Source organism: Cygnus olor, chromosome 2, assembly GCF_009769625.2.
Source record: "Cygnus olor isolate bCygOlo1 chromosome 2, bCygOlo1.pri.v2, whole genome shotgun sequence".
In the NCBI taxonomy this organism is placed as follows: Eukaryota; Metazoa; Chordata; class Aves; order Anseriformes; family Anatidae; genus Cygnus; species Cygnus olor.
This window is the reverse complement of record NC_049170.1, coordinates 122,168,083-122,195,311: the sequence shown is the minus strand read 5'-3', so window position 1 is coordinate 122,195,311 and position 27,229 is coordinate 122,168,083. Positions and strand designations below refer to the sequence as shown.

At 39.3% G+C, this 27,229-nt stretch overlaps 1 protein-coding gene across 4 annotated transcripts in view; it reads right to left on the bottom strand.

The window, feature by feature from the left end:
- Positions 1-4,740: 4,740 nt before the first annotated feature.
- CHD7 (chromodomain helicase DNA binding protein 7) overlaps positions 4,741-27,229 on the bottom strand; it is a 128,295-nt gene continuing 105,806 nt past the window's right edge. For 2 of the 4 annotated variants that reach the window (XM_040545706.1, XM_040545708.1), the window contains 23 exons: positions 25,452-25,662; positions 24,716-24,911; positions 24,328-24,495; positions 23,473-23,652; positions 23,074-23,184; positions 22,784-22,989; positions 21,650-21,849; positions 20,892-21,051; positions 17,387-17,476; positions 16,784-16,887; positions 15,245-15,374; positions 14,895-14,967; positions 14,623-14,677; positions 13,673-13,901; positions 13,298-13,506; positions 12,481-13,158; positions 11,905-12,065; positions 10,005-10,232; positions 9,290-9,733; positions 8,478-8,699; positions 7,941-8,081; positions 7,398-7,502; positions 4,741-6,629 (listed from right to left, as the gene is read on the bottom strand). In XM_040545706.1, the coding sequence (XP_040401640.1) occupies positions 5,676-6,629; positions 7,398-7,502; positions 7,941-8,081; positions 8,478-8,699; positions 9,290-9,733; positions 10,005-10,232; positions 11,905-12,065; positions 12,481-13,158; positions 13,298-13,506; positions 13,673-13,901; positions 14,623-14,677; positions 14,895-14,967; positions 15,245-15,374; positions 16,784-16,887; positions 17,387-17,476; positions 20,892-21,051; positions 21,650-21,849; positions 22,784-22,989; positions 23,074-23,184; positions 23,473-23,652; positions 24,328-24,495; positions 24,716-24,911; positions 25,452-25,662 (5,255 nt within the window). In that variant the 3' untranslated portion in view covers positions 4,741-5,675. The remainder of the gene's footprint in view (positions 6,630-7,397; positions 7,503-7,940; positions 8,082-8,477; positions 8,700-9,289; positions 9,734-10,004; positions 10,233-11,904; positions 12,066-12,480; positions 13,159-13,297; positions 13,507-13,672; positions 13,902-14,622; positions 14,678-14,894; positions 14,968-15,244; positions 15,375-16,783; positions 16,888-17,386; positions 17,477-20,891; positions 21,052-21,649; positions 21,850-22,783; positions 22,990-23,073; positions 23,185-23,472; positions 23,653-24,327; positions 24,496-24,715; positions 24,912-25,451; positions 25,663-27,229) is intronic. The other 2 variants (XM_040545710.1, XM_040545709.1) reach the window with 2 other exon arrangements.

The following is a 27,229-nucleotide window of genomic DNA, read 5'->3' as shown; positions in this document are numbered from 1 at the left end:
TTCAGCTATGTTTGACAACTTCCAGAAAATATTGGCAGAGGACAGGGAGTCTGCACTGCCCAGCAGCACCTTTGTGAATTGATTAGCCATATAGCAGATGGCAAGCCTGCTGCAGACGGAGACAGCAGAAGATGGCCAGTCTGGTCGAGGAGAACTTGAAGAAGGAGGGGAAGAAAAAGCACGTCCTCACAGTGACAGCCCCCAGTGATATCTCAGAAATGTCAGATGCACGGCAGATGAGGAACAGGACGGATTTTTAATATTTTCTCCAGTCCCCGCTATTTATTATGAGTACCTGCCTAGCTCATAAAGCAAAATTATATAAGCTCGGTTTAAACCTTTCACCTCTTTCCTTTACAAAAATCATTAAAGAAAAATCAAAAAGCACTTCTTCTTTTAAAATATTCTTCTAAACAGTACTTCTATAAGCCATCCCGGAAAAAGCCGATAACGTTTGAGAGAACTTACATGCTTTCTCTGAAAGCAGGCATGCCTTAAAAGTTTGATTTTAGGAAAACACGTTCTGGACAAAGAGCAGAGGCTTCGCTTCCCCCCTTCCGCTACATATTTTTGGGAGGGGTTTGGCACATGTTTAGGGAAAATTCATATTTTTAATGGTTTTAGGAAATGCCTTAGGCTATTCAGAGTCTGCACAGCTGCTCATCAGTAGCCAGCCATGGCTGAAGGAGCAGAAACTATGGATCGTAGAAATATGCCATCTTTGTCTGGTGCAGAACAATGCCTCCGCAGTGAAATACAATGGCCGTCTCTTATTTTCTACTAGCCCTTAGAAAAAAAAAAAAAAAAAAAAAAAAAAAGAGAGAGAGAAGGGAAGGGAAGGCTCGTGGAGTTTCCTTGCAGGGCCTCAGAGCGGAGGGAGCGCCATTAGCTCTGCAGGCACAGATATGCAAATCCTGCCTCGGGCCCAACAATAGCAGGAGCCCTGTGGGAGGAGGCTGATAGCGCAGCCGAGCTGCTGCTGCCCCAGCTCCCACTCGTGCACAGCCCACAGGTGCCCACTCACCTCCACCCGAAAGGTGGAAGCATCATCCAAGAAGATGCAAGAGCCCCAATAGTGGAGCCGGCAGCGCTTCGCCAACGGAGCGAGCCATTGCTGCCATTACCAGGGGTGCGAACGCCTTTTTTGCCCACCGTTTGGTTTGTGGACGCGAATGCCCAACAGATCGATGAATCCAAAGCTCGAAGTCTGTGCGTAGCCACCTGGGGTAACAGGCTCACTTAGAAAAGTTGGAACAAAGGGAAATAAATAGCTTCTGCAGGGAGATGCCCCAATACGTTCTTGCATCTGCGTGCTCTGAGCAAACTTCCTAAACGGCTGGGTTTGGTTTTTACTTCTAAGCAGGCTGCAATTACCAGGATTTTAATAAAGTATCTGACTTGCAAATCTCACCGGTATCTACGTTTTTAAGCAAAGGCTGGGTACAAATGACAGATTGTAAACTATCAGCATTAAGTTGAGGCAACACAAACGGCTCAAACAATGTAGATCTGATGGTTTTACCAGTGTTGACAGCGATTTATAAAAGCTGTAAAACCTAAACTATTCAGCGACAGGGATTTATCCCCCTTTAGAAAATATATTTTTGCAGAACAGATCATGTTATCCTAAATATTTGCAGTTTTGCACCAAGTCTGTTACCTAAGATTGCACGCAGACTGAGTCAGGACATTCACCTTACGTTCAGAAGATTTTTGATTTCTTCCAAAATGCTTCCAAAACTCTCATCAAGCTTTGATCACAGCAACCTCCAATCCTTAACACTTCACTTCCCTCCCTTGTTTTCATCAGAACTGCTGACTTAAGATGAGGACGTATACCCAAAACATCACCTGCCTGTTTAAGCAGCCAAGTTGAGGTCTCTTGAAGGCATCGCTTCCAGCCAGAGGAATACAACAGCTTATTTACACAGCATGCGCAGCAAAGCCTCCAGCCAGTGCTCTCTCCTATTGAATGGAGCCAGAAAGCATTGATGGGGCTCTCAGGCCCCAGGGAAGAGCGTGGGGCAGGAGGACTGGGAGCTCTCAATGCCTTCTGCCATCCCCAGCTCGACGTTGAGGATTTGGAGGTAGCCAAAGTACATGGTGCAGGTCAGCAGCTGTTCTGCGCATCCCAGCAGTTTTGCATGCAATGTGAAACGCAATGGGAGGCTTGGTACTAGAAATACGATTATCTCCCCCCATCCCCCTAAATCTTAAGTTTCTCTTCAATGGAAAATGCTTATTTTGCTGTACTGAATGGCAAAAGTCCTCAACGGGAGAAAACCGTGCACTATGCCAACCTGCGGTACGCTTGCATGCGGCACACTGCTTGACATTGATACGAAACGAGAAACCACAGCTGACAGAAGATACTTAAGACCAGTTTAGGGATTTGTCTGCCATTTCATCAGTGACATCTCTCAACCATCTCTCCTCAACAGTTCAGGCTTAGGAAACAAGTCCGTAATACTTCTACGGCAAGGTCCTAAAAAACCTGCCCTTTAGCTGCGCGGGTTTGTTGTCATTTTGTTGCTTCTCTTCTCAGGACTGCTCTTCATATAGCATTAGCATGCAGACCATTGCTGTGCAGCACACAGATGTATTCTTCTCCAAAGCAACAAGAAAGTCCCTTGTACTGCTTGGTACCCCAATAACAGCTCTGTGACCATTAGGGAGGGGCCCAGCAAGAAATGGTTGCTGGCAGAAAAAGGCTTCGAAAGGAGATGGGCCAAAAGGGTGCTCCAGGTGGGAATCAAGTTCAGAGTAGTACTTGTTCTATCGCTTCACGCACCTAACTTTTACTCATGTAGACACTTTAAAACTTTAAGGATCTTTGCAATAATTAACACATTAGAAACTCAGTGTCATATCAAAGAAAACCCTTCGTATTTTCATGTAATACATTTCTTGGACATTAGATGGCAATCCCCCCACTTCATTTTTCATACCAGGGGCCCGTATCCCTTCCAAAAATCAAATGCCACCTTCTTTTCAACAGGTGAGCAGTCCGTTTGGCCCATAGGAAGCGAGGCTGTTGGGAAAGCACACAGAGTACGGCGACTCCCCCATCACTGTGGCATTCACTCTGCTGCAACGCTTCTTCAGTTTCAGTTTTCCTTTGACCACAAAATGCAGACGAGTAATACTCGAACTGAGGAACGCTTAAAAAAGGAGTAAGATTTACTTATTTGTCCCTGGGACACCCTATGCCATGACTTGGAAGTTTCCATGCCAAGAACCCATAGACAGAAATAGGCAGTTTTCCCCCTCATTTTGACATAGGAAGGGGGTTAGGAGAATAAAAAGGGTTAGTGTGGCATTTAACAATATAATTTCTATTCTTGCCAATTAAAAAGGGGCCTCCCCAAGGGATATCAGTAGTCTGTTTAAATCTTTGCTGGGAATTATAAAACTGAATTTAAAAAGGGGGCTATTTTATATCAGTAGGTGAAATACAACAGGAAGCACCTAGCAACTTTTACAGGGGAAATTCTCTAAGTAGATGAAAAAATAAGACACCAGCCGTTCAAAAACCTCAATAACAGCCAAAACGAATTCAACGCTCCCGATCAAGTTAATGTACCTTGGCTTTCAGCCTCTCACTTGTTGTCGTGGTCTGCGTGTGATGCTTTCGAAAGAGGCAGGAATAACACACCTCGTCAACTGTTCAGTGATGTACGTGGGGGGAGAAGCTCCTTCCTGACCTTCATTAACTGCGTATGATATATTTAAGTGGCAGTACAAGACATTCTGACATCTATTCATTTCAGCAGTGCGTGTCTGTGATTCATTCACACAAAACTCACTTCCTGAGCTTTCATTTCTCATCTACTTTCATTGTTCGTGAAACGCTCCTTTCAGGGCGAGTTCACCCCTTTTCATGCGTCCTCCTCGTGACTGAGTTCTGGCCTTGCAGTACTCCATCTGAGCTCTTGGGCAAATTCACAGAGGATGCAAGGGCAAGGTTTGCAGCTCTCCAGCTTTCCAAAAGCACAGGTAAAATTAATCATAAGAGAGGGGTCCACCCACAGCTGGCTACTCAAATAGCTAATTTTTCATGTACTCCACTGAAAATCTAACCTTTTCTCCTCACCATTGAGACGGTTGTGTATGTGTGTGTCAAGGTGACAACACTGTGAAAACAGAAGTTCTCAAATGGTACATTATCTCAAATATCAAAGGTCACGAAAGGGTACAAATCGGTAGCTCTCCAGAAGAGACACTGGTTTTTATGAAAAGTGGGTCAGTTTTAGTTTCATGTAGGTTGTTTGACACAGTGGTTTCTGGCATCACAAGCTCTGGTCTACAGGATACCACAGAGCCTTTGTATCCCTTGCTGTCACTACAGCATTGTGTTTTTCTACCCATTAACCAAGGATAAATGACCTAGATATTGTGCCTATTAAAGCCTCATTTTTCTTTTGCCCTTTTGTTCTTTAGTGTACCATATTATCACATGCTGAACACATTTTAAAGTATTCTCAGTCTCTCATGCCCCTTTGAAGGAGTAAAGTAGGGTTTTTAGTGTGCCTCTCTGTAGAGTTACTTAGAGTGGAAAATATGAAGGTAATTCAAGGTTTCTCTTCCTGCCTAGTCCCGGGAAGACAATCAGTTCAGCATTTACAGCCACTAATCTATTAAAGAAGAGAGCAGAAAATGCTTTAGAAAGCCACAATGCAAATACAAAAAGCGAACACCAGTTGTGATGTCCCTAAACACTGCATTCTATAATTACATCTCTGCATATCATGGGTCACTTTTATTAAAAGCATCATTACTACAGTTGGCAGCAATTTACATCTTATCTTACATGATAGCAGTTTCCAAAGAAAAAAAAATAAAAAGACATCACAACAAAGAAAAACAATACATTTACAAAGTCATGTCTGTAAACTTCAAGGCTAGTTTAGAGTTGAGGTAATGCTGTTTAGCTTTGTGGCTAAAGTAACAAAGTCCTTTAATTTAAAAAAGGTACCTGATTTTTTTCTTTTTGTTTATACCAGTGCATTACAAGATCACGAGACGATTAAACTGTAGCTTTATCCTGTAAGAACCTTCTCCGCGGGTAAATTTCCAAAAGGTACTCTTCACATTCAACAGCTGCCTTATTATTGCTGCGTCTCAAGACAGAGACATTCACACTATCATGAAGATTGTCAGAGAGAGAGTGTGTGTGTGGGTGTGTGCGCGCATGTGAGTGGGTGAACTCCCATACAGTCAAAATGAAGCGCAAGTACGATATGTATGGTAAATTTCATCTTGACCTTCACAGCAAAAAAAATTAAAATAAAAAAATTAAATATATAACTTCATCCTTCCTTTAAGCAGCACTTCCTTCTATTAGTGCCACTCGGTTACAAATTGCTGCTTTTCATAATACCAATGGTACCAAAAGAAAAAAAAAAGCAGAGCATTATGTCAATTTCCTTAAAAAGACATGATCACCTCTCAAATTTCATCTCTCCTAGGGATAATAAATAATGCACTGCACAATACTTAATGACCAAGATACCTTTTGACACATCTGTATAACATGACTTGAACTTTTTTTTTTTTTGCTACACTATGTTACAGAACAGCTTATAAAAACTAAGTATGGACATTAACTGTGAGTGTAAACAGTAGGACTACCACTTGTCAAAAGTTTAAAACACTTTAACTGTAACTGGTACTGGTTATTCATCATTTTCATTGTTTTCTATTTCTTCCCCCCCATCAAGTGAGTCTAATTCTTCACCCTGTGCTATTTCATCTTCTAAAACGGAGGAATCTGCAGTTTTATCAAGGCTCTCCTCTGCATCACTGCCTTCTAGGTTTTCTTCATCTTTAAAGGCAGTTCCTTCAGTTTTGTCAGTAGCCTTCTCTTCGTTGGAGCCCACTGCATTCTGAAGTCCTGCTAGTGCTGGGAAACCAGGCAGAGTCAATCCTCCCAGTCCTGGAGGTAGAAACATAGATGGATAGAACAGGCCAGGAGCCATGGTAGACAGCAGGAAGGGATTGAAGGCCAGAGGGTTTGCGGGCAATCCAGTGTTGGTGGTGGTGGTAGTGGTGGCAGTGGCGGTAGTCGCCGCAGTAGCAGCACTGACAGATCCATTTGCAGAGTCAGTAGCAGAAACAGTGTCTGTGCTTTTCTCAGAGTCTTTGTTCTCCTCTTCATTCTCGTTTTTCTTCTCTTCAGCTTTTGAAGCGCCATCCTCAGTCTCTCCTTGACCGGAAGCAGTAGTGGCATTTCCAGTAGTAGCCGTTATCGGGTTATTCAACAATCCGCTTAGTCCAAACATATTGGGCAATCCTGCCATCCCTGGCAGCATCAGAGGCAACATGGCAGCCGGATTTTTAGCATCCCCCCCGGCAGCAGCAGCTGTTGCTAGCCCTGGCGGGAAGCCCATGAGGCCTGCGAGCTGGAGAGACTGCAGGTTCTGTAGATTCTGGAGGCTGGTGAGGTCCATTCCAGCAAACAGACTGTTCATTAGTAGTGGGTTGATTCCCGAAGTTGACGCTACAGCAGCAGCTGCTGCAGCTGCTTTGGCAATTTCACTTTTTGGCCTTCTTCCTCTTCTGCTTGCTCCTTCCTCCCTCACAACAGGTCCAGTGAGAAGACGGTCAAACATGGACTCTGGAACAAAACCCTGAAAAAGGGGATGCAGAAAAACGGAGTTTTATTCTCAGCTTTCATACATTTCAGCAGTTAACTGGAGATAATGGAAGAAATAGAAGGGATTTTATCATAGTTGGATATTCCAAAAGCGATTTGTTTTTTAACCCTGGCAAATCATGACTAGGGAGCTTCTAAAGTGAATGACACTAGAACACATAAGAAAACCTGAAGAAAGCAAAGTCACACCTTTTACTTAATTTAAACACATCAGAAGAACAAAACATGCTGAAACTCTGTAGTTTCATTAAAAAGACTGATATACTACAGTTAACGAGTCCATAGCTTTGTACTTTCCAATTAACTCCAGTATGCCGGGTGGTATTTTATGAAAATAAGCCTTTGGAGAATTGTACCCTCTATTTTCAGACAACAGTTTTCAAGTAAAAGGCAGAAAAGCTAATCCTTGGATGCTGCTAGCTACCAAGATGAAGAATTCATTGCTGCTTGCTTTATATTTTTGTATATATAAAATATAAAAAAGCAACAAAACAAATGCTGAAGGTTGCTTTACTGTACCTGATTTTTCCAGTGTACTGCAATCCAGCTCCAGAACAACCTTCTATCATCATTTTCCCCTAGCTGGGTAACTCCCCTCCTAACGCTACCATTTCCTCAGCTCAGAACTAGCTATGAGATAAAGACTTAATCATCATCAGTACTTGCACGGAAAAATGTACACGGCCTTCAACTTTTCCATGCTGTAATCTACAGTGAGGCATGGAATTAAAGTTTCACTTACAGACTGTTTAACAATGTCAGTCCAATCTGGAGCAACAGCAAATTCAGGATTTTCTTCCAACCATCTTGGCAAGTCCTTCATTGGAGGGGCCATAGCTCCACCCATCTAATGCAAAAGATAAGGTAATACTTCAAAACACAAACATTTTCCACCTACGCACTTTCATCTAGGAAGGATGACAATGAAGACTTTCAATTCAGATTGTGGAAAACTAGCTAAAGATACTAGAACTGAGAAGACCATGTTAAAAAAATACAGTAAAATGCTGCAGTTTAGGCAGTGCTAGTTATGAAATTCATATCTGATATGAGGAAGTAACAAACTATACAGTTTCAAAAAGGAGGAGTTATTTTCTCAACTTAAATGATATGAACATATCAGAAGAGCAAAGGGAGGATTAAAGGGAGTGGTAGATTCCAGTAAGAATAAATGCCCGTGCCAAACTATTAAACTTTTTTAAAAAAGAAAGCTTGGAATAGAAAGCCTGCTTTCCACATGCAAAGACAGTATTAAACAACTCTGCTGAACTAACTTAATTTTTACCTTCTTCCCATTTCGCTTATTTACAACAGGTACCCTTTCTTCTCCTGTCAAGGTGTTTATATCCAGTTTATTAGGGTTTCGACATCTGTGTCGTTTTTGTTTCGGCTTCTGAAATGGGGAAAACAGCACATCTGCACTCTTCTGGAAATAAGAGAAATGTATTGCTTTTTAGTTTCTCGTTTTCTTGACAAAAATCATCCATTAAGAAACCACCTTCTAACAAAATTTTTAAGAAGCACCCAATTATTCTTCCTTCAGAAAAATCTTATTAGCAGATGAAGAATTTCTGCGCAACTTGACACAACTACTGTTTTAATGTATCGTTAGATACAAATATTAAAAAAGAAGAAAACCAGCCCTGATATTCTGGTGCCTCTTGGGTGTTTAGATATTATAGTAAGTGTGGCTTAAAGAGAAAACCTCCACTGAAATCCAGCCAGCTACAAAATCCAATGACTGTGTCCTGTATGAAGAAATTTGTTTCAGTATCTGTAAAACTAACTTAATACAAGCACACTTTTAGAATCACATACTTACTGGTACATAACTTGGCATATCTACAGTGTAAGTGGGATGCAGTTTAAGCCATTCAACTAAATCCTTGTTTTTGGGAGCATCCTCTCCCACCAGCCTGGTCCCATCCTCTAGATTGATTACAGGGATGCGAGTGTCTGGGTCTAGCTGACCAGGAGATGGAATGTTCCTTGCTGGTAGGGACTCCATATCTTCTTCGAAAGCTTTGGTCACTTCTGCATCCTCCTGAAAACATTACCACCAGTATTAAGTTTCACTTTAAGGCAACAGTTACCTGGGAGAAATAATTTCAGGGACTAAAGTTAAAGGCTCAAGGAGATTCTGCATAGGCAAGAGTTAATTGAGTTTAAATGTTCATGCTATGTGAAGCAATACTGCTACATTAGGGGATTTTGTAAATTTATCATCCTTGTACATTAAAGACCATAGTTAAAGGCAGAGCAGTTTTCATGCATTCCCAGTTAATGGTCCCCCAAAAACTTTCCCTTTCTAGAGGGTAAAAAAAGATATACTTAAGCTTCAAAATGTATGTTATAATATGCTACATTTCATAATAAAAATTAAAAAAAAAAATTGCCTTTGCTTTTTTTGAAGGTAGAAGCTATTAAAAACTCAGCCACAATTTGCTACAGCAAAAACTTGATGCGAACAACATTTTATCAGGTTCAAAAAGAAATAATAGCTCTAAACACAAGGCAAAAACTGGTTGGGTAAGCACATTACTATTAGAGAGAGTATAACAACACTTTAAACTCACGTTCAGAAAGTACTAGACACAGAAGAACAAATAGGAGACAAAAAGGTTGCTGTCTTACTACAGTCAATGATGTCCGTTTGTTGCTCATAAATAACAGATCAAGCCCTTCTACATTTTTCCTCCTTCCTCTCCTCCTCTTCATGGGCGGTTCTCCATCTATTAAAGAGCCATTTAGTAGATGCCTTGTGGGTGTGCGTGAAAGACCTGCTTGCAGCAGCTCCATTTGAGTTTTAAAGGCATCAGACACGGGTGTGGAGACATTAGGCAAGATAAACTTTGAAGTAACAGATGAAAAATTTGAGGTAGAACTTGTTGCCTCTCGGGAGGCCTTTGATAAATCTACAACCTTTTCTTGTCCATTTTCTGAGACCACCTGAGACTCACGTAACTGGGCAACCATTTCCATAAGATTTCTCCTCTTAGCAGCTCTCTCAGCCTCAATTTCAATCTTTCTTCGTCTCCTCCTCCTCTGACGTGGAACCGATAAATTCAGTGCATCTTCCTAATGAAATGTAAGTATTTCCAAACATTAACAAAGCTCTGTTTAGTACACTGGTTTTAAAATAGAAGTTCAAACATATAACTCAGAAAACAAAGCCTTCTTTGTATTCAAAGTAATACTATTTATTTTTCCTATTTTTGAATATATAGAAATAAATAATAAAAAAAAGAAATAAATATAAATGATATTTTTTTCTTATTATGCAGAAGCAGCGCATAAGTGCATGCAAGATAAAACGCTTTCTGTAAGAATGAGAAAGATGCAGCCTTGCCTTTGATAACTGAGGAGAAGCAGTGATATCTTCACTGCCACTGATGCTGGCTTGACCAACCATGGAGAGCTCTGCAAAGCTCCTTTTTTGTAGAGGGCTGTCCACAGCTGTTGGAGTATACCCAGGTATGAGCCCCTGGAAATCAAACATCTGGCGCCTATTTACTGGCCACTTCCCTTTCAGCACTGCTTCACAGATGTTGTCTAATCGGTTGATCATTACTCGGTCCTGCATAAAGGAAAAGTACATAATGAACCTTTAGTGCAAAAGTGGCCTATTAAGTCAGTGTACCTACACAGTCCAGCTTGCAAAGCTTAAGAAATACACTCAAAAACCAACGAGTCTTGCAGGTCAGGATAAACTAGTCGCCTTCTCAAAAGCTAATACAAATTGAATTTTGCAGAATTAAGTATCACGAGAATTTAAAAGAAGCATTTATATTACTTTATATAAGGCAAAAGAGGAAGACAGACCAAATTTTCTTGACAACATACCAACTGACAGATTTAACAGCAACTCGCCATTATTTTACATTGCTAAACTTCAGTCGTTAGCAAAATCAACAGTTAGGAAGGGAAAATCAAAACGTCTGTAATCGGTATCTTAAAGCTGCAGTTGTTGAGATCCAAGAGGCTGGATCTGCAATTCTGTCCTAGGAAGTGGATCCTCATTAGCGTCACTATTAATAAAGTTCAACATTATGAAACGGGCACCAACCTAGGGACATCTAATGAATGTCAATTTTCATTCCACGCCCATTATCACTTCAAATTTCACTGAAGCGTGTACACTAAAAATCTCTAATTACGTTTATTAGTCTACTTATGCTGAATCTATATAGATTAGGGATTTTTTGTTTTATTTTTACACTATGCCTGAAATAAGATGTTAGTTCACGTTTGCAAAATACATACTGAAAGCAGTGAAGATGAGTATCATTTTTATTTCTCTGTTTCAGTACTCAAGTAGATTCTATGCTAACCTGCCTGAAGTAGTAGAAACTTCAGAACTATGAGAAATACTGCTGCTTAGGGAATATGAGCATCAGTTAGCTTCCTGAACAGCAAAACAGTGCAAAAGCCACTAGCAAATCTCAGCAGCTGCAACAGACTGGTTGCTTTCTCCAGGAATAAGCCTATTAAGAGCAAGGTCCCCCCCCCCCCCCCATCATACCCCCCCTTCCAAACCAGATGGCCCTGTTATGGTGATTAGTAAGCTTAAGACTATTACTACTTTATTTCTCTCTCTACCCTTTCTGCAAAGTAGAGTACTAAATTATGTATGCATTTATTAAGAGGTTAAAGTTTCATATTTTTTCAAAAATTTGTATTAGATAAATTTCTGCATTGTTACCAAAATAAGATATAGCTTTATCCTGTGTAAAACTGCTGCTTATATTTGCAGGGCACCTTAATACAATTACATCTGTCAACATTACATAATGGCTTAGATCATGTAGGTCACCAGTACCCTTCTCTACCGCCTCCCCACCCCAAAATGAAAAGGTGATCTTACAAAATCTCTGCTCTCAACACTGCAGACTGCTCTGCAGATGAAATCCATAATTCAAAATCATAAATTTGCTTCTGTCAATGGAGGTGTGAGAGGTATGATCCTCCGGTCATACAGCTCTGAAGCCTCTGTGGAACTGATGTCTGTCAGCAGTTTGTTGTTTTACTAAATGATACCATCTACCGTAAAGCAATTCCATTCATTTCCTCTGCTAATTTGTACAGAACTGAAGAATAAAATGCCGTTTCACAAATCATTCACAGAAAATAGTCCCACGTCCACTGTAAGTGCAGAATTGTATAAAGCTTTCTGTTACTTTGCAGAACACAATGTTTCCTGTATTTTAACTGCCTTGAAAAAGATGCATCCCATTCTACCCAAAACTAACCTTAGGCCAGAAAGAAAAGGCAAACGTTCTCTCATGAAGAAGCTGAACCACAGAAGGATCCCCATCTTCCATGTAGAATCCATCGCGTGTTTCATCCCTTGCGGTACTCATAGAGGCATTGCTTTCTTCATCAAAATTCTTACCCTGAGAAACTGCTCCTGCTGAATAACAATCATGACCAGGCATTAACTACTAAACTTCCCAACCACCCCATGTCAACCTAACTAAATAGGTTAAGACAACCATGCTTGACACCACATTTCTAACTCAGGCTGTTGTTCAGTCATTATTATGACAGAGCCTTAGCCTTCTGCACTTGGCACAGAGACTGTGCTTATTGGATCAATAAGCTATCTTGGAAATCATCCCTTGTGGGAGAAAACCCCACTGATGCTGGATAGCTTTTTTGAAAGCTTATCAGGCCACCCGATACACAGAAAGGAAGAAGAACTGAAAACATGAACCCCATCAAAAGCTCCAAAATGACTCCTTGTATGCTACTTATCAGCTCGCCCAAGTTAGAACAGCTGTGGGGCTCGTGGTTAGCACACAGAATTGATCTGACCAATGCATTACCTTCAGGTTGGGAGGATTCTTCCGATTTGTCGTCATCATCCAGTTTCTCTTCTTCGTCTTCTTCTGAGCCTTTTTCCGAAATAGATTTTGGGTCTACGTCTGTACTTGTTTCTATGTCTTTCAATTCACATTTAACAGAGCCAGGCTCAGCCTCAGCATCACAGTCCTGTTTAGTGTCCTTATCTGCAACTTCTGTCTCTTCTTTGATATCAGACTTTTCTTTGGCTGCTGGATTTTCAGACCCTTCAACTTTAGACTCTGTTTGTTCTGTAGTCTTTTCTTCTTGTACTGGTGTGGATGGGACAATAGGTGGTGTTTGACTGCAGCCAGCACCCAGAGGGTTTAGAGAAGAGACAGTATTTGCATTACCTGCCCCTCTGTTCTGAGCAAAGTTTTTGTGGGCCTCAAGAAAAGAGAGCTCAGGATCATTAAGAATGTGATAATCTGTCCTACTGACTCCATGTTTAGCAGCACCAATCAGTAAGTCTTTGTCATGTTTACCACACTCCCACCATTCTGGCAGGTCCAAGCTTGGTTGGCAAAGTTTTAGCCTCTCTCCCAACTGTGGGTGATGAAGAACCTGTTCACGGATTTTCCGTAACAGTTCTATGCGATATAAAGTTCTGGAAGCACGTTCTTCTGTGATCGGCTCAATCAGAGTAGAAAGATCAGGCGGTTCTGCAACGACAACAATTTGTATTGTTTAACATCTATCACATGGATGCCCATTTCTAAATCATTGCATCTAGGAATTGAGTTTCAACAATCCTACTGTCTCGTAACAGTCACGTTGATTTCTACAGTCAGTAAAACTTACCATCATCTGGTTTGACTGGCATCCGGCACACTCGTCTACACATATTCACGAAGCTGTTAAAATACTTTTCCAAACTTTCATCGGACTTTTTATCAAGTCTGGCAAATGCTCTGAACTGATTCCAGTCAAACTGATGTTTTATAGGATCAAAAATAATTCCAAAAGTAGACACCACACGATAAAAATCAGCTTCTTCTCTTCTTGTCCATCTAGCCAAAGAAGAAACAAGAAAAGTGAGGCCACTGGGTAAAGGACAGTCCAAACGGTTTGGATGTCCCCAAGCCCCTCTAGTTTATTCTTTCAAAAACAGAAGTACCGGTAACATGTAAGCTTAAAGGAGATTAAAAAATAAAATAAAATCACTGAAAAACTCACTTTTGTCGTTTTTCAGTTATTATAGCTTCCCTTTCTGCTTCTAGTGCCCTCACTTCTTCCCGAGGCCGACGTCTCCTGCGGTCAGTCTTCATTAGTGCCTCTTGCCTCATTTGTTGCCTTTTATAGCTGCGCTGATAGGCAGTAATGAGGCGACGCAGACGGGTAGTCAGGGTTGAAGTGTTGGGCCAGTAGAGTTGGCCTAACTCTGCATTGCTTTCACTGTGCTTGCCTAGAGAATAGAGAAGTATTTGTGCGCTGCAGAACCACCACTAAACATTTCAAAGTTTCTATGGCTAAGACTGGATTCCTGTTTAATCAGATAAGAACATATGCCTCATTAATATTGGTGCAGAACAAGTTAGAAACAGGATAACTACATCGGTAGGAAATAAAAAATAGAATAAACCCATCCAACTCCAAGAACTCCGAAACGCTTCTGAAGCATTTAGAGATAACTATCAAGTATTATTATTCAATGTTATGAATGCAAACATATTATGAATACTTTAAGTATTTAAATTAATGCAGTAGAGCTTTAAATATGTTACTAAGAAATATCACTCCACCTCTGTGAAAACACCTATGCTTATGATTTCCCACTTTATTATTTTCACTTCGACTTGGCGATTTTCCTCCATACAACGTATCTACAATAACTTCAAGATTATCTCGGCAAAAACATCAACGGCAGCATTATGAAATATCCGGTCTTTATCATCACAATTTCTACTATGTAATTAGAAACCCAGAAGACCATAATGCGGGATTATTCAAACATAGTAAATAATTGTTTTTGAAAGATGTGAAGCATGAAGAGATTTGGCACTAAAAAGTTTGCTGTGATGTTTTCCCAAAACACAACCTATTCCCTCACATGGTATTATAAGCAGTCCACCTTTTCCTAAATGGTCTATTTGTGCCTTTTTAAAATGTCTTTGATATCATCTTACTTGGGTGGATTTCTATGGACTCTTCTTTGTCTTCTGGAGGTGAGTTTGCAAATTCCTTTAAGAGAAGACAGAAGTTATTTTAGTTTAGAGTTTTGACCATATGTCATCATTTGAGGAGAAAAATATGTTATCTTTCAAACACAGCAGAAAAGCATCTTTGTAAGGTATGTTTATCTGGTAGCTTACAAACTTAAGAATTACACATTAAGATAAACATGGAGTATCAGTTATGACTATATATACCAGTAATTACGTAAATTCAGAGTTCTTACATCAATTTCATCCTTGAAAGGAGTTCTGGTTGGTTTATATTCTGGATCTTCATCCTCTCTGTCAAATTCACCTCTATAAAATATTTAAAATAGATATTTTAAATATATTGTTTTTGAGAGGAGGCTATTTTTCTGGGAAAAAAGCAAAAAAGCTACAAAAGCCATCAGTATGGTGTACCAAGTTACACATTTACATTTCATGCTCAACTGTGTAAACAATTTTACATACTTTTTACATTATATGATCCCTTCAGATCCTCAGGCGAGATGTAAGCAGAATATGACATATGAACTCATGCCAACATATACAATGCTGATAAAGTTTATTAATTTTTTCATGTCGTCCTTACCCATCACCGCCATCTGCTAACATGTCTGTCCCTCTCTGTTCAGCTGCTATGGCCTTTGCATCAGGCATGCCAACCCGTTCCAGAAAGCACAGTGCAGAATCAGCTCTCATGGAATTGTACTTCTCATAACCTGCATGTAGAGTGGGAAACATGTTTTTTAAAGCTATGACCAACTGTAAATACAACAGCTTAGGTAGCGAAGTATAATATTCTGGATTCATTTATTTATTTTTAAATAAAACTAAGGAGCTGTCACCGTGATTTTAAAGGATCTGTTTATTAAAAGAAGAAAGATACTGGGAAAAAAACATTTCATTTGTGTAATGAAATTTTTCATATTGGCAAATTTCATCAGTACAGAAACATTTTGACATCAATAACATTAGCAAATAGTATAAATTGAAAGTATAAACTTTCTTCCGCGTCATCTCTTTATACGGCAAAGTGAAAATCTTTCACAAGAAAAGCTTGTTTAAGGTTCCTATATGACTTTTGCAGTGGTTCTCCACATTCAGCAACTCCCTACTGCAAACATGCAGATGTGAATGGAAACACACGCACCCCCCCACACACATTTATAGCTGCAGCAGTGCTGGAACCCTCAATGCAGCCTGCAAAAATGCTGTATACATAGGTTATACGTAAGGCCAACGAACCTGTCTTATTAGGTTTAGGATGATGCATGTCAGTAAGATGACACTGTTCCCTCTATGGTTTTCAAACTGCTGTTTGCTTTTTTACTGCCCAAGTTGACTAGATGGAAAATGGCAGATCCCAACAGTGCACTGCAGGAAAATGATTTTTAGACTAGACTTGCCTCAGCTGAGCCCACAAAACAGAGCTGCTGTACATAGGCAGAACAGCACAATTCAATTAGGATTTGTACTACAACACACTGCTCCTAACTGCTGTAGAGCCTCAAGCCAAACTGTAATCATGAAAGGTTTTATAAGCCATCATTCTCCCCTTTAGTCAGGCTGGGCTGCTGAGAATACCTCTGCGACCTCCAGAGAATTGGGATTATAATCAGGAATCGCTCACTGTATATATCATGCCAGCTCTGCATCCCCAGCCTTTCAAAGTTAACAAGGCTGCATCCCACTCAAGGGAGCCGGGAGTTCTCAACACTGACATTTGTGAAATATTGCTTGGAACAAAGCCCAGGAGGCACTTGTACAGATTAATAGCAGAGGTTAAGCCCACCGTCCACTTTGACACTGGTTGGCAGAGTTAGCAAGTGAAGCAGTGCTGGAAGCAAAGTTTATGGAGATCTATCTTACTATTTGGCTATTATTTAAACAAATATGGTTTTGTTTTATTTACAGCCAAGAAAGTAATGTTTTCTTCTCAAATGTTCTGCAAACATTTAAAAACAGCATCTGATATTTACAGCTCATATTAGGTTTTTAATGCAGGCAAGAAAAAAAAGGATACAAGCCAACAGTTCTTTGGAACAATACTTGTTAATATTATGACTGAACAGTCCTACACACAGAAAGCTTTACAACTGAGTTTTGTTCAGAGTGAGACATCACTTACCGTGTTTGAATACTCCAATTAAAAGGGATTTATCCGCCTCCTTATCCCACCAGTCTGCAGGAACTTCAGCATGGAATGGCTCAGGTATCCACACATCTACTTCACTGTAAAGACAGCGTTATACACATTCTCAAAGATGCTACTAGACAAAGACGTTAAAAAAGTAGTTCATGCTGTTTTGTAAATATGCATTTTGATGCAGGAAAAAAAACAACACACAAACTGAAATGTGTAGAAAAATAATTAGGATGGTTAAAACAACAACAACAAAGCATTAAGCTATTTTGGGGGTAGAATGCCAATGGTTTTCCCAACATGACTCACTTAAGGTCTTAGTATTTTATTTTATTTTTTAATTTTTAAAATTGAGATAGAATAATCCTTCAACATTAGCAAAATTGAAAATCTGCTTTTGTCGTTTCCCACACTATTCCCTCCCCGAAGAAAATTACCCCCTTCGCTTGATAAAACAATAAGGCTGCTTCAGAACAGACATTTAACAGGAAGTAGAACAACCTTTAAATGCTGCAATTATTACAGTACATGTGCTTTAATATAAGCCAGAAGCAGAAAGCAAAGAAATCAACCTGCACTTGCACTAACCTTGAGTCAGCACCCTCTAAGATCTTGTCTGCTTGGTCCCCTATAACTTCTTGTCGTAGATAGTACAGCATGCGGACACGCAGCAGGACCCTGGAGAGGAAGGCAGAGGGGGGAAAAAGTTCTTAACTTCAGGACTGTTTGCCAACAGTGGCTTTTGGCAGCTGCTGCTGTTCATCCATCATCCTGCCAAGGCTGATTAGCCATGCTGTATGGTAGGCTTGAAGCGTGACAGATGGTGGCACATAATCACCTCTGTGTGGTGCTTTCTGCTGGCTTCCAACAGGCCTGCCTGGCAACCGCTTACACTGCACAGAGAGGGACCGAGCGCAGCCCAGCCCCGGCGCATTTCATTTAGTTCTACCTAGTGCAGCTTGTGAAGTTTAGACACGTACTCTACCACTGCCTCTGAAGTATTGAAGCAAGTTTGTAAACAACTGAGCAGATGGCTTTCAGTAACTGTTCTGCTTCATTATCTCATAAAATTTCCTCAGCTGCTGCCTTAATACCATTTTTGGAAGCACATCAGAAGTTGTAGGAATAAACGAGATATAAAATCTGGTTTTACTACCTTACAATAAACCCTCAATATGGAATGTCAGGTTTTTCAGATTATACAACTTTTTGCTTCCGAGAATGGGAGGAAAAAAATAATCCCCCATTTCCCTTAGGAGATATTAACTATTTTTACTCTTTATAGTTCAAACTGCTATTTAATTTCACTTGTGCACAACCTAAGTGCTATAAGGAAGTGAAAAACCTTCCTTGCCCATCTTTGTTTTCCCCATCTCTGCTACACCATGTTTCTGAAACCACTGTCAGGTGGTGCGGCCACAGCTTAAGCTGGCACAAGAGAGAATGTCAGATTCTGGATTTTCAAGGAGACTAGAAAAGAGGTCATCGCTGCAGAAAAAAAAATATCTACCTGAAAATCTCCCATGTTTACCCAATTCAGGGCACCCCCTGCTGCCTAGTTCATGAAGTAGAATCAGTACCAGCTAAAATGGAGATTATTCAGCCTGCCCTCTCCCTGTATCCAAATCCATCACAGCAACTGTTGAATTGTTGCTGTTCCTGGAACAGCGAGGGTGACCGGGGAGGCAGTAACCTGATCGCCCAGTTGCATGAAAAATTTAGACCACCAGTTTTGAGAGCTCCTTGTTAGAGATCTGATGCAACAGGAGCAATACCCAGTTTTGCACGTGTTATTCAAGCAGTCCTTGGACGAGCAGGAATTTGGATCAAGGTCATGTCTACAATTCGAAACATGTCAGACATGCTTCTTTTTGTATGCGTGATAACTGGGACCAGTAAGGTGTCCCTGCTCCCTGTGTGGCTATGTAAATAAGCTGCTGAAGGTCTCTATCATCTTTGTATTACGCAATAACAGCTGTTACAGCAAGCCAAAGAAGAGGAGGAGAGAAAAACAAAAAAAACAAACCCAAAAAGCAGAGGGTCTTTGTACCTTTCAGGAGTCCTCTACGTTAGAGCAGCATAAATGTTACACATGAGAAAAGGACACCAGCTCTTACAAAGCCAACTGATACTACTACCTTTTGAGGGAAATTACTTATACTACTAATTGGCTTCCACCTCTGCTTGATTTTACCTGGGCTAAACATATTGTTTCTACAATTCACTTAGTCCTGGCAGATCAGGGAAGTGAAGGAAAAAGCTAGCACCTGAAAACACTCTTGCACAGTGAATTATCAGTCTTCCTGATCCTGGTAATTTTTCTACTGTATTATTACAGAAGCAGTATTTTAAAAATGAGTTTAAGTCTGATCTGCAAACTGATATAACAAGTAATGAGGACATGTTACCTGGAATGGTAAAATAATGTTACAGAAATAAAATTAATTACTTTAACAGCAAGTGAAATGTAATAACAGATCTGACTAACAGTTTAGAAAAAAAAAATCAAAAGGGAGTTTATTTGGATGTAGACTTGCTAGTATAATTCCATAAGTATCTGTTTTTGTCAGCTGAGAATTAAGCTTGGTTAGCATCTGAAAATGAGCTAATAAACCCCTTAAATGACTTTCCTCCTTCACATCACACCCCCTATTGACAGGCCACAGGTACTTTTCAAATCAATAATTCTTTCCAATAAACAGTATTAATAAGACACAATGCATATTAAAAACACAAAGTAATGATGGCTTTGCAGTGACAATGCATTATATTTGCATGGTACATATCCAATGAAGAGCCTAAATTAAAAACAAAAATATTTGGGGTAAGGGTTAGGTTTGTCTATAATAGAGAATATAGTAAGCAAATCTGAGATGGAGAAGCAGGACACTGTTGAAAGGAGCTGACAAAAATAACTAAGATATTACTAACTAAAAGCAGAAACAAAAAGTAAGAGATGCTCTTAAGAGACATTTGTTCAACACTTAAGCAAACACTCAAATCAAAACAGAATGATCTTTATTCCCATAAGCTTTAGTAACATGTTTAGAATTGCAAAAATCAAATCAGGGCAATGATTCAAAAGAACGAAGAGAAGAGATACACCCAAGGATAGGTGAATTACTTCATGAAACTCAGGAATCTAAAAACTGGATATTTAGCATCTAAGGAAGACAACTCTAAGGATGTTAACCTGGTAGACCCTGCAAGAAGTTGTGATAAACAAATAGAGTATCTTGCGTTGGAAGGGACCCACAAGGATCATGGGGTCCAACTCCTGACTTCACACATTTCCCCCTAAAAATCAGACCAGGTGTCAGAGAGCGTAGTCCAAATGCTTCTTGAACTCCAGCAGGCTTGATGCTGTGACCACTGCCCTGGGGAGCCTGTCCCAGTGCCCGACCACCCTCTGGGTGCAGAACCTTTCCCTAACACCCAGCCTGACCCTCCCCTGTCCCAGCTCCATGCCGTTCCCTCGGGTCCTGTCGCTGTCCCCAGAGAGCAGAGCTCAGCGCCTGCCCCTCCGCTCCCCTGTGAGGGAGCTGCAGGCCGCCATGAGGCCTTCCCTCAGCCTCCTCTGCTCAGGGCTGAACAAACCAAGGGACCTCAGCTGCTCCTCATACGTCTTTCCCTCTAGACCCTTCGCCATGTGTGTAGCTCTCCTTTGGGCACTCTCTAACAGTTTTATGTCCTGATTATATTGTGGCACCCAGAACTGCACACAGTACCTGAGGTTAGGCCACACCAGTGCAGAGTAGATTGGGATGGCCATTTGTGAAGAGAAATAGACTTAAGCAATGTAAGGGTATATTCTGTCCTTTATATACTCATAAGAATAACCACATCTTTGATTCCATTCTCATTTGTTAAGTAGAAAACAGCTCCTTATGACTGAGTTTTAAGCACAGATAAGTAATAAAGAACTTACAGAAGTATCCAGATATCTGTTGATTAACCTCAAATTAAAAGTAATAATGTTCTTTACATCCTATTAAATAGCCCCGCAGTTCTATTAAAAATATACCCAAAGAAGTTATAATGCTTTTTACTATATGCTTTGACAAGTTTGAGTGAAATATTTATTAATACTTACTTATTACAATGATGTTTGAGATGTTTCCTATAGCTGTCTTCTTGAAATAACACATCTGGATTACACGTTGTGAGCCAATCAGCATCTTGAAGCATTGGCTGTGAACTCTGGGCTTTTACTTTCTTGCCTTTCCTCCCTCTGGGCACTGGTGCAGATAGACCTACACAAATGCCCAATATTTTTTATACAGTCTCAATAGAAAAGCTCTCACCCCAAACTGCATTACAAACACATTTACAGCTAAGGATTGTTGTTATATTAATTCCCTTGTGGGCAATGCAATAACCAAAAACTGAACAGCAATGTAATTTAGCTAGAAAATTGTAAATAACAAAATCAACCAAAACTTTCATGCAAATTTAGGTGTGAAGATTTCAAAAATGCAGAGAGCTAGCCAGAAAATGGTGTTATATAAATATTTCTTGAAAAAACTCTCATGCATCTGAACGGCCATAAGGAAACAAGCTTTATGATTTTAGGGCCATTTGAAAGAGATTAACTCCAGTAGTAGATATCTTTAAAATTAGGCTAGAATATTTGTTCAAAACCGGTTTAAGACAAAGAGCACTGCATCCGATGAGGTGTCTGAGGGAGAGTTCCCCTTTAAGTACTGACTCAGTCAAAGCCCACCTTACTCATAAAATCTGACAAGATCCTACTACATGTCAGAACGGCTATAGTTTGAACTAAATACATAGCATGACTGAAGCAATTCTTTCCTATTTACTAGCATCATTATTTGATTGTGATAGACATACCGGAATGATTAACCAGAGCTCGAGTTTGCCCATCTGCAGTTGGAGTGATCAGATCCCAGATGAAACTTTTGATATTTTCATCCCCTTTGTAATGATTAAGACAATATACAAGGATAGTCCGGCAGATGGTTTCCACATCTTGTTCTGTTAGCTGACGTTTATAGCGCCCATGTGAGAGGATGTCAGTCCACCGACCCCAGCTACAAGAAAAATATGTTCAATACAACAGCCAGGGCACTGGTATTTTAATTTGTGACTTTCAATTTAATTCTTGGTGCCAAGCAAGTTGGAACCTCCTGTATTAGCACTAATGCATTTTGCCTTTGCAGGTTACATCAGGGAATCCAAATTCCAGTGCCAAAGAGTTAAGAATGTTTATTTTACAGAACAGGCAATAAGTTCACTGCTCGTAAAGCTGCAATTGAACTATACTCAAAATAATAAAGTACGTATGTTTAACTCTAATAGTCCCAGTAAGCTCCGAACAGGAAATTCAACCAATTCCTACAATCATGGGATTTGGGGAATCAGTTTTATTTTGATCCTGAAATTCATTATTAGCAACTGTTGTACACAACTTCCTAGAAATAAAGCCACTTTTTCTGAAGCCCATTGTGCTAGCAGTCAAATACAGCTACTCGCTTGCAAAGAGATAAAATTCAGATTGATAAATCCAATGGGGAAAAACACAAGGCATCATCTAGCTGAATTCAAGTCATACCAAAATACCAGAAACTACACCAAAAAGCTCTGGATTGACTTGATTTCACAACCACATCTTTCTTTACAAATATACTTTGTTGTTCTCCACAATGCTTAGAAAAGTGAGATTAAACCTTGATAATTCAGGCATTCTTTACACTGTAAGAAACCAGAACAAAACTACATATTTTACCAATGAGTTCATATCCATCTGTAAGACACTCAGATACTTTAAGTTAAATAAGACATATTTAAGCAACTTATATATATAGCAATTTAAAATCTCACTGGCAAATATATAGAGTAATGAGGTAAAGGTTACCCAGAGGGTATGTGAACATAAAAAAGAGAAGGAAGAGTTATTTACTATGTATCATTTCCATATTTTCAGTTTTTAGTCACAACCAGAATATTTAATCTGTATATCCTTACCCATAAACCAACAAGTTCTTCTCTACCCTGAAACATTCACTTCTTGCATATCCCTGTGATTTGTCCTGAGGCCTACGGGGCTTTGTGCTAGGCTTTTCTTCAGAATCACTTTCCAGGTCTGAAAACTCCATCAGTTCATCCTCTTTGACTGCACTGTAGAGTCTAGTTTGCTTTCTTACTCTTGGTGTATCAATGACTAGGTTATTCTAAAATAAAAGCGGAAATGTAAAAATTTAGGAGGAGAAAAATCTTCAATTTAATGGAACTGGGTACTGTCATAAAGCTCTTACCCTTCCATTTAAAGCATCAATATCCAGCTCAGCCTTCTTTGCCCACTTCTGCCAAAAATTAGGGTCATCCAAAGAAATGTCTGTCCTGTTCCCAGATGCAACAAAACTAGCCTAGTAAATGTGAAAACACATGCATTGGTTTCTTAACTACATGCTACAAAGAATATCTATTTTCACTGGTAAATGCAATATTTAGGACTTACAAAATGGTTTTTTCAAGAAAGAAAAAACATAAGCACATAAACAACCATAAATAGAAATACAGATGTCCCAACAATTGTGAGGAAGAAGTCTCACAAAAGTACATTGAAAAATAAAATTGACACTGAATGTAATTTAATACTACTTCATCTATCTTGGTCACATTTTATTAATTTTCCTCTGAATATCAATGCACACCTTTGCAAATGTTGAGCCTTTTCCTTCAGATTCAATAGTAATTGTGTGTGTTCGCCTTAAGAGAATCTGATCAATATCCTCTTCACAAAACTTAGACCCTTCATCTTCTTCGTCCATCAGAGCACCATATGCCCCCTTTCGAAGAAGATCTTCTATTTCTTTCTTAGAAAGCTGTTGCACCTGTAACATGTAAGAGAGGTGGGCTTTTTTGACACCAATGTTTATATCTGACACTATAATCAGATTGATTGTCTTTTTATTTAGCATTTTAAGAAATTAAGTTCTAAGATAATGGGGTGTTGGTCAATTAAACATTCATGCTGAAGTCACCTTTGAAAGAAGAATGCAAACAACAACATTTTTAGGGTGAAGTTATATGAATGGTTTAAACGATTTAATAATTCATTGTCACTGAATCCCTTTACTTTAGCTCTGATGATTGCTAACTCCTCCCGAGAGCACATTTAACTTATCAACCTGACAAAAAGCTAAAGCAAAGAAGTCCAAAGCAAAAAGGTTAAAGAAAAAAAAAAAAAGGTGCGAGGGGGAGAATGACAAGGTATGGGACGGGACTGTAAGAAGTCCAAAAAGGGCTAGGATCAACAACATGTAAAGGGAGGAATGATGGGAGTGAATGAGGATTGAGGGAATATGACTCCACCTGCCTACTTTGGGCAATTAATGATACATTAGATAGTCTGAGCAAGTTCACGTAGCCTTGCCCTTAATTAACCCCACTTTAACATACATGCCATGCTCTATCTGAAAACTATTGTTCTCCAGCTAATGCATAAGAAAGAAAGGAGTTACCCGTTCCTATCATTTGTTGATCATGCACCTTATATTAATTCTTACCCCATTTGTAGCATTTTCTCTTCCACTCATAGATTGTAGCACAGCCTTATCGAGGCCAAGCTTCAAACTAGCTTTGTCAAACATTTCCCTTTCATAAGAATTCCTTGTTATCAACCTGTAAATTTTCACTGATTTGCTCTGTCCTATTCTGTGACATCGTGCTTGAGCCTGATGAAATAAAACAGATCCTCAGTTACAGGTGACAAAAGATAAAAAAAAAAAAATCAATACAGAAATCTTACTTTAAAAGTTATTGCTCTCAATATAAATAATAATCCTTATGTTTTTAAGAGATGGACGACAGATACTTTGAAATTTTATTTGCCTACAAGACACAGCAAATAGGAAAAAAAAAAGTTTTCAATTGAATCACCTCTTGTAATATTACCTGTAGGTCATTTTGGGGGTTCCAGTCTGAATCAAAAATGATGCAGGTATCAGCAGCAGTAAGATTAATGCCCAAACCTCCTGCCCTTGTACACAGCAGGAAAACAAACCTATCAGAATCAGGTCTCGAAAACCTGTCAATAGCTGCCTGACGCAAGTTGCCTCTTACTCGGCCATCAATTCGTTCATATGGGTACCTGAAATAAAGATGTATTATGAGGAGAATTTTACTGAAAATGTTCTTAACTTCTGTCATTGTTTCTTTTAAGAATCTATTTGTTTGTTTTTTATTTTAAGGAAAATGTTACTATAGCATCAAAATAGCTACAACAAACTGAGTGACTGTTCTTGTATCCACCAACTTCATCAGTGGAAGACATACTATCTTGTCTCTGGTTTCGTGCCTTTCAGTGAAGAACAGGCTTTCACTCCAAGGAAAGAAATAAATGTCCAAGATTAAATGAAAAAAATCCAGAGCAACTGAGACATTTCACTGAGTAGAAAACTAAGAGGACTCATTAAAGCTCCTGTAAGGTCAATTTATACTCACTGAAAAGAAAAACTTCAGTACTTGCATCTTACAGGTATGCTTCTCCCTTTAGTCAAGATTACTACAGAAAATACTGTAACGCATTTGAATTTCATCCCATTACAATATGGATCACTCACAGGTTAAATACTGTGGCCGCTGAGGAAAGCACAGTTTATTTAGAATTGTATTATATTGTTGCTCTCACCGTCTTTGAATGAGGTAGTCTTCCAGTATGTCCAAGCAGCGCACCATCTGGGAAAAGATAAGCACCCTGTGGCCACCAGCCTTCAGTTTTGGCAGCAGCTTGTCAATCAGTACTAGCTTGCCAGCAGCCTGGATCATTGCCTGGAGCTGAAAATCTGGAGAGTCGGCATTGTGTGTTTCTTTAAACTCTTCCAAAATTTTCTCTTCAGCACCTGCAAAGATTGGACAGCAATACATGAACACTGCAAAGGGTTTTATTAATAAACAATGAGCTTGCCTTCAATACCCTATAGAGACCGCAGGAATGTTTTAAGCGTTATGTGAATAAACATTTATAAAAAATATTAATCTTAAATTTAAAGCAAACATATATACAAATACAGCATAAATAAAAAGTAACTGAGCATTCGTTCTATTTCTTTTTTTAAAGGAGTATAATCTTTTCTACGCAAATTCATACAACCATTTAATGCAAACAATTTAATGAGAAATTAAGAAAAAAATAAATAAACCATATTCCAACTGACTAAGTGGATTTTCTGTCCTTTTCTAAATGCAACATGGAAGAAAAGTATCTTGTTTTCACAGGAAAATACAAGGAATACAAATCACATTGATATCTGTGCCTTTAAAACCCAAACCAGGTTTAAACACAATCATGATCTGGACCTGCTCCTTCCGTTATTATTAACTACAGAATCAAAATACAAACAATGAAAATCACTGGAAAAAATAAGCAGCGTGAAATGATATTTTATCTTCTATTTAGCTTTCTTTTCTCAATGAATGTGCTTTTTCCTCAGTTTGGTGAAGCTATCCAATGGATATATTCTTTCCAAAACCAGTCAGAAGTTCTTTCTTGCCATTCCCTCTATGAACCAAAAGCATAGCAACAAATACTTCCTTCTACTGCTCATTACCCAATGACTACAGATCAAGTTCAAGTCTTATCATTATTCTCCAACCTTTCTGATGATTTTATCCCATTTTCAGGTCCCTTCTACAAATAATTACTATTCAAAGCATTATCAGATGGCTATTCTTGGCTAAGCAAAAATCCAGGAATCTTCATCCTAAGCTTATTTCATACCCACGTAAACCTTCTGGGGGCTGTCTTTTTGAGTACCTCTGATTAAAAAAAAAAAAAAAACAGTTTATAACATCCAACATCAACATTGCTTTGGAGGAACACAAGGAAGGGTGGGAGGGCGGGGGCAGGGGAGGAAAAAAAAAAAAAAAAAGCTTATTGCCAGGCTTCCAATGAGCATCTCTCTCAAACCCCAACTCTAACTAGGTGGAAATAAACAAACATGCAAACGCACCCTTCACTGTGTGGTCACTGGTTCAGTGCCTACTGTAACGTGGTGTCTCAACTAGATGCCACCCTATGCAGGCTGGCAGCTTCATATTACACAAAATACTTGCACTGCTAGCTTTCACAAAATTTAACAGGTTCAAGACATGACCACACTTAAATATAGTTTTACAACGCTGAATTTTCCTTAAACAGGATGCCCTACTCCAATTATTACTGATCCCAACAGTTTGCCCCTAAGAAAAACAAAGCCATGTGAAAATAGAATTAGACACTCCTTCAAGCTCCATTCAATCATATTATTTCCTGTTTTGTAAACTAAGAGAGTTTGGGGTAGTAGGTAGTAAATCTCAGATTCTGTACTAAGTTTATGCAATTTCAGAATATAATAGGCTTTGTAGCTTGTATACAGTAACTTCAGTGATCTTTCTTGGTTACATGACTTATTTCTGAATCAGCTGTGA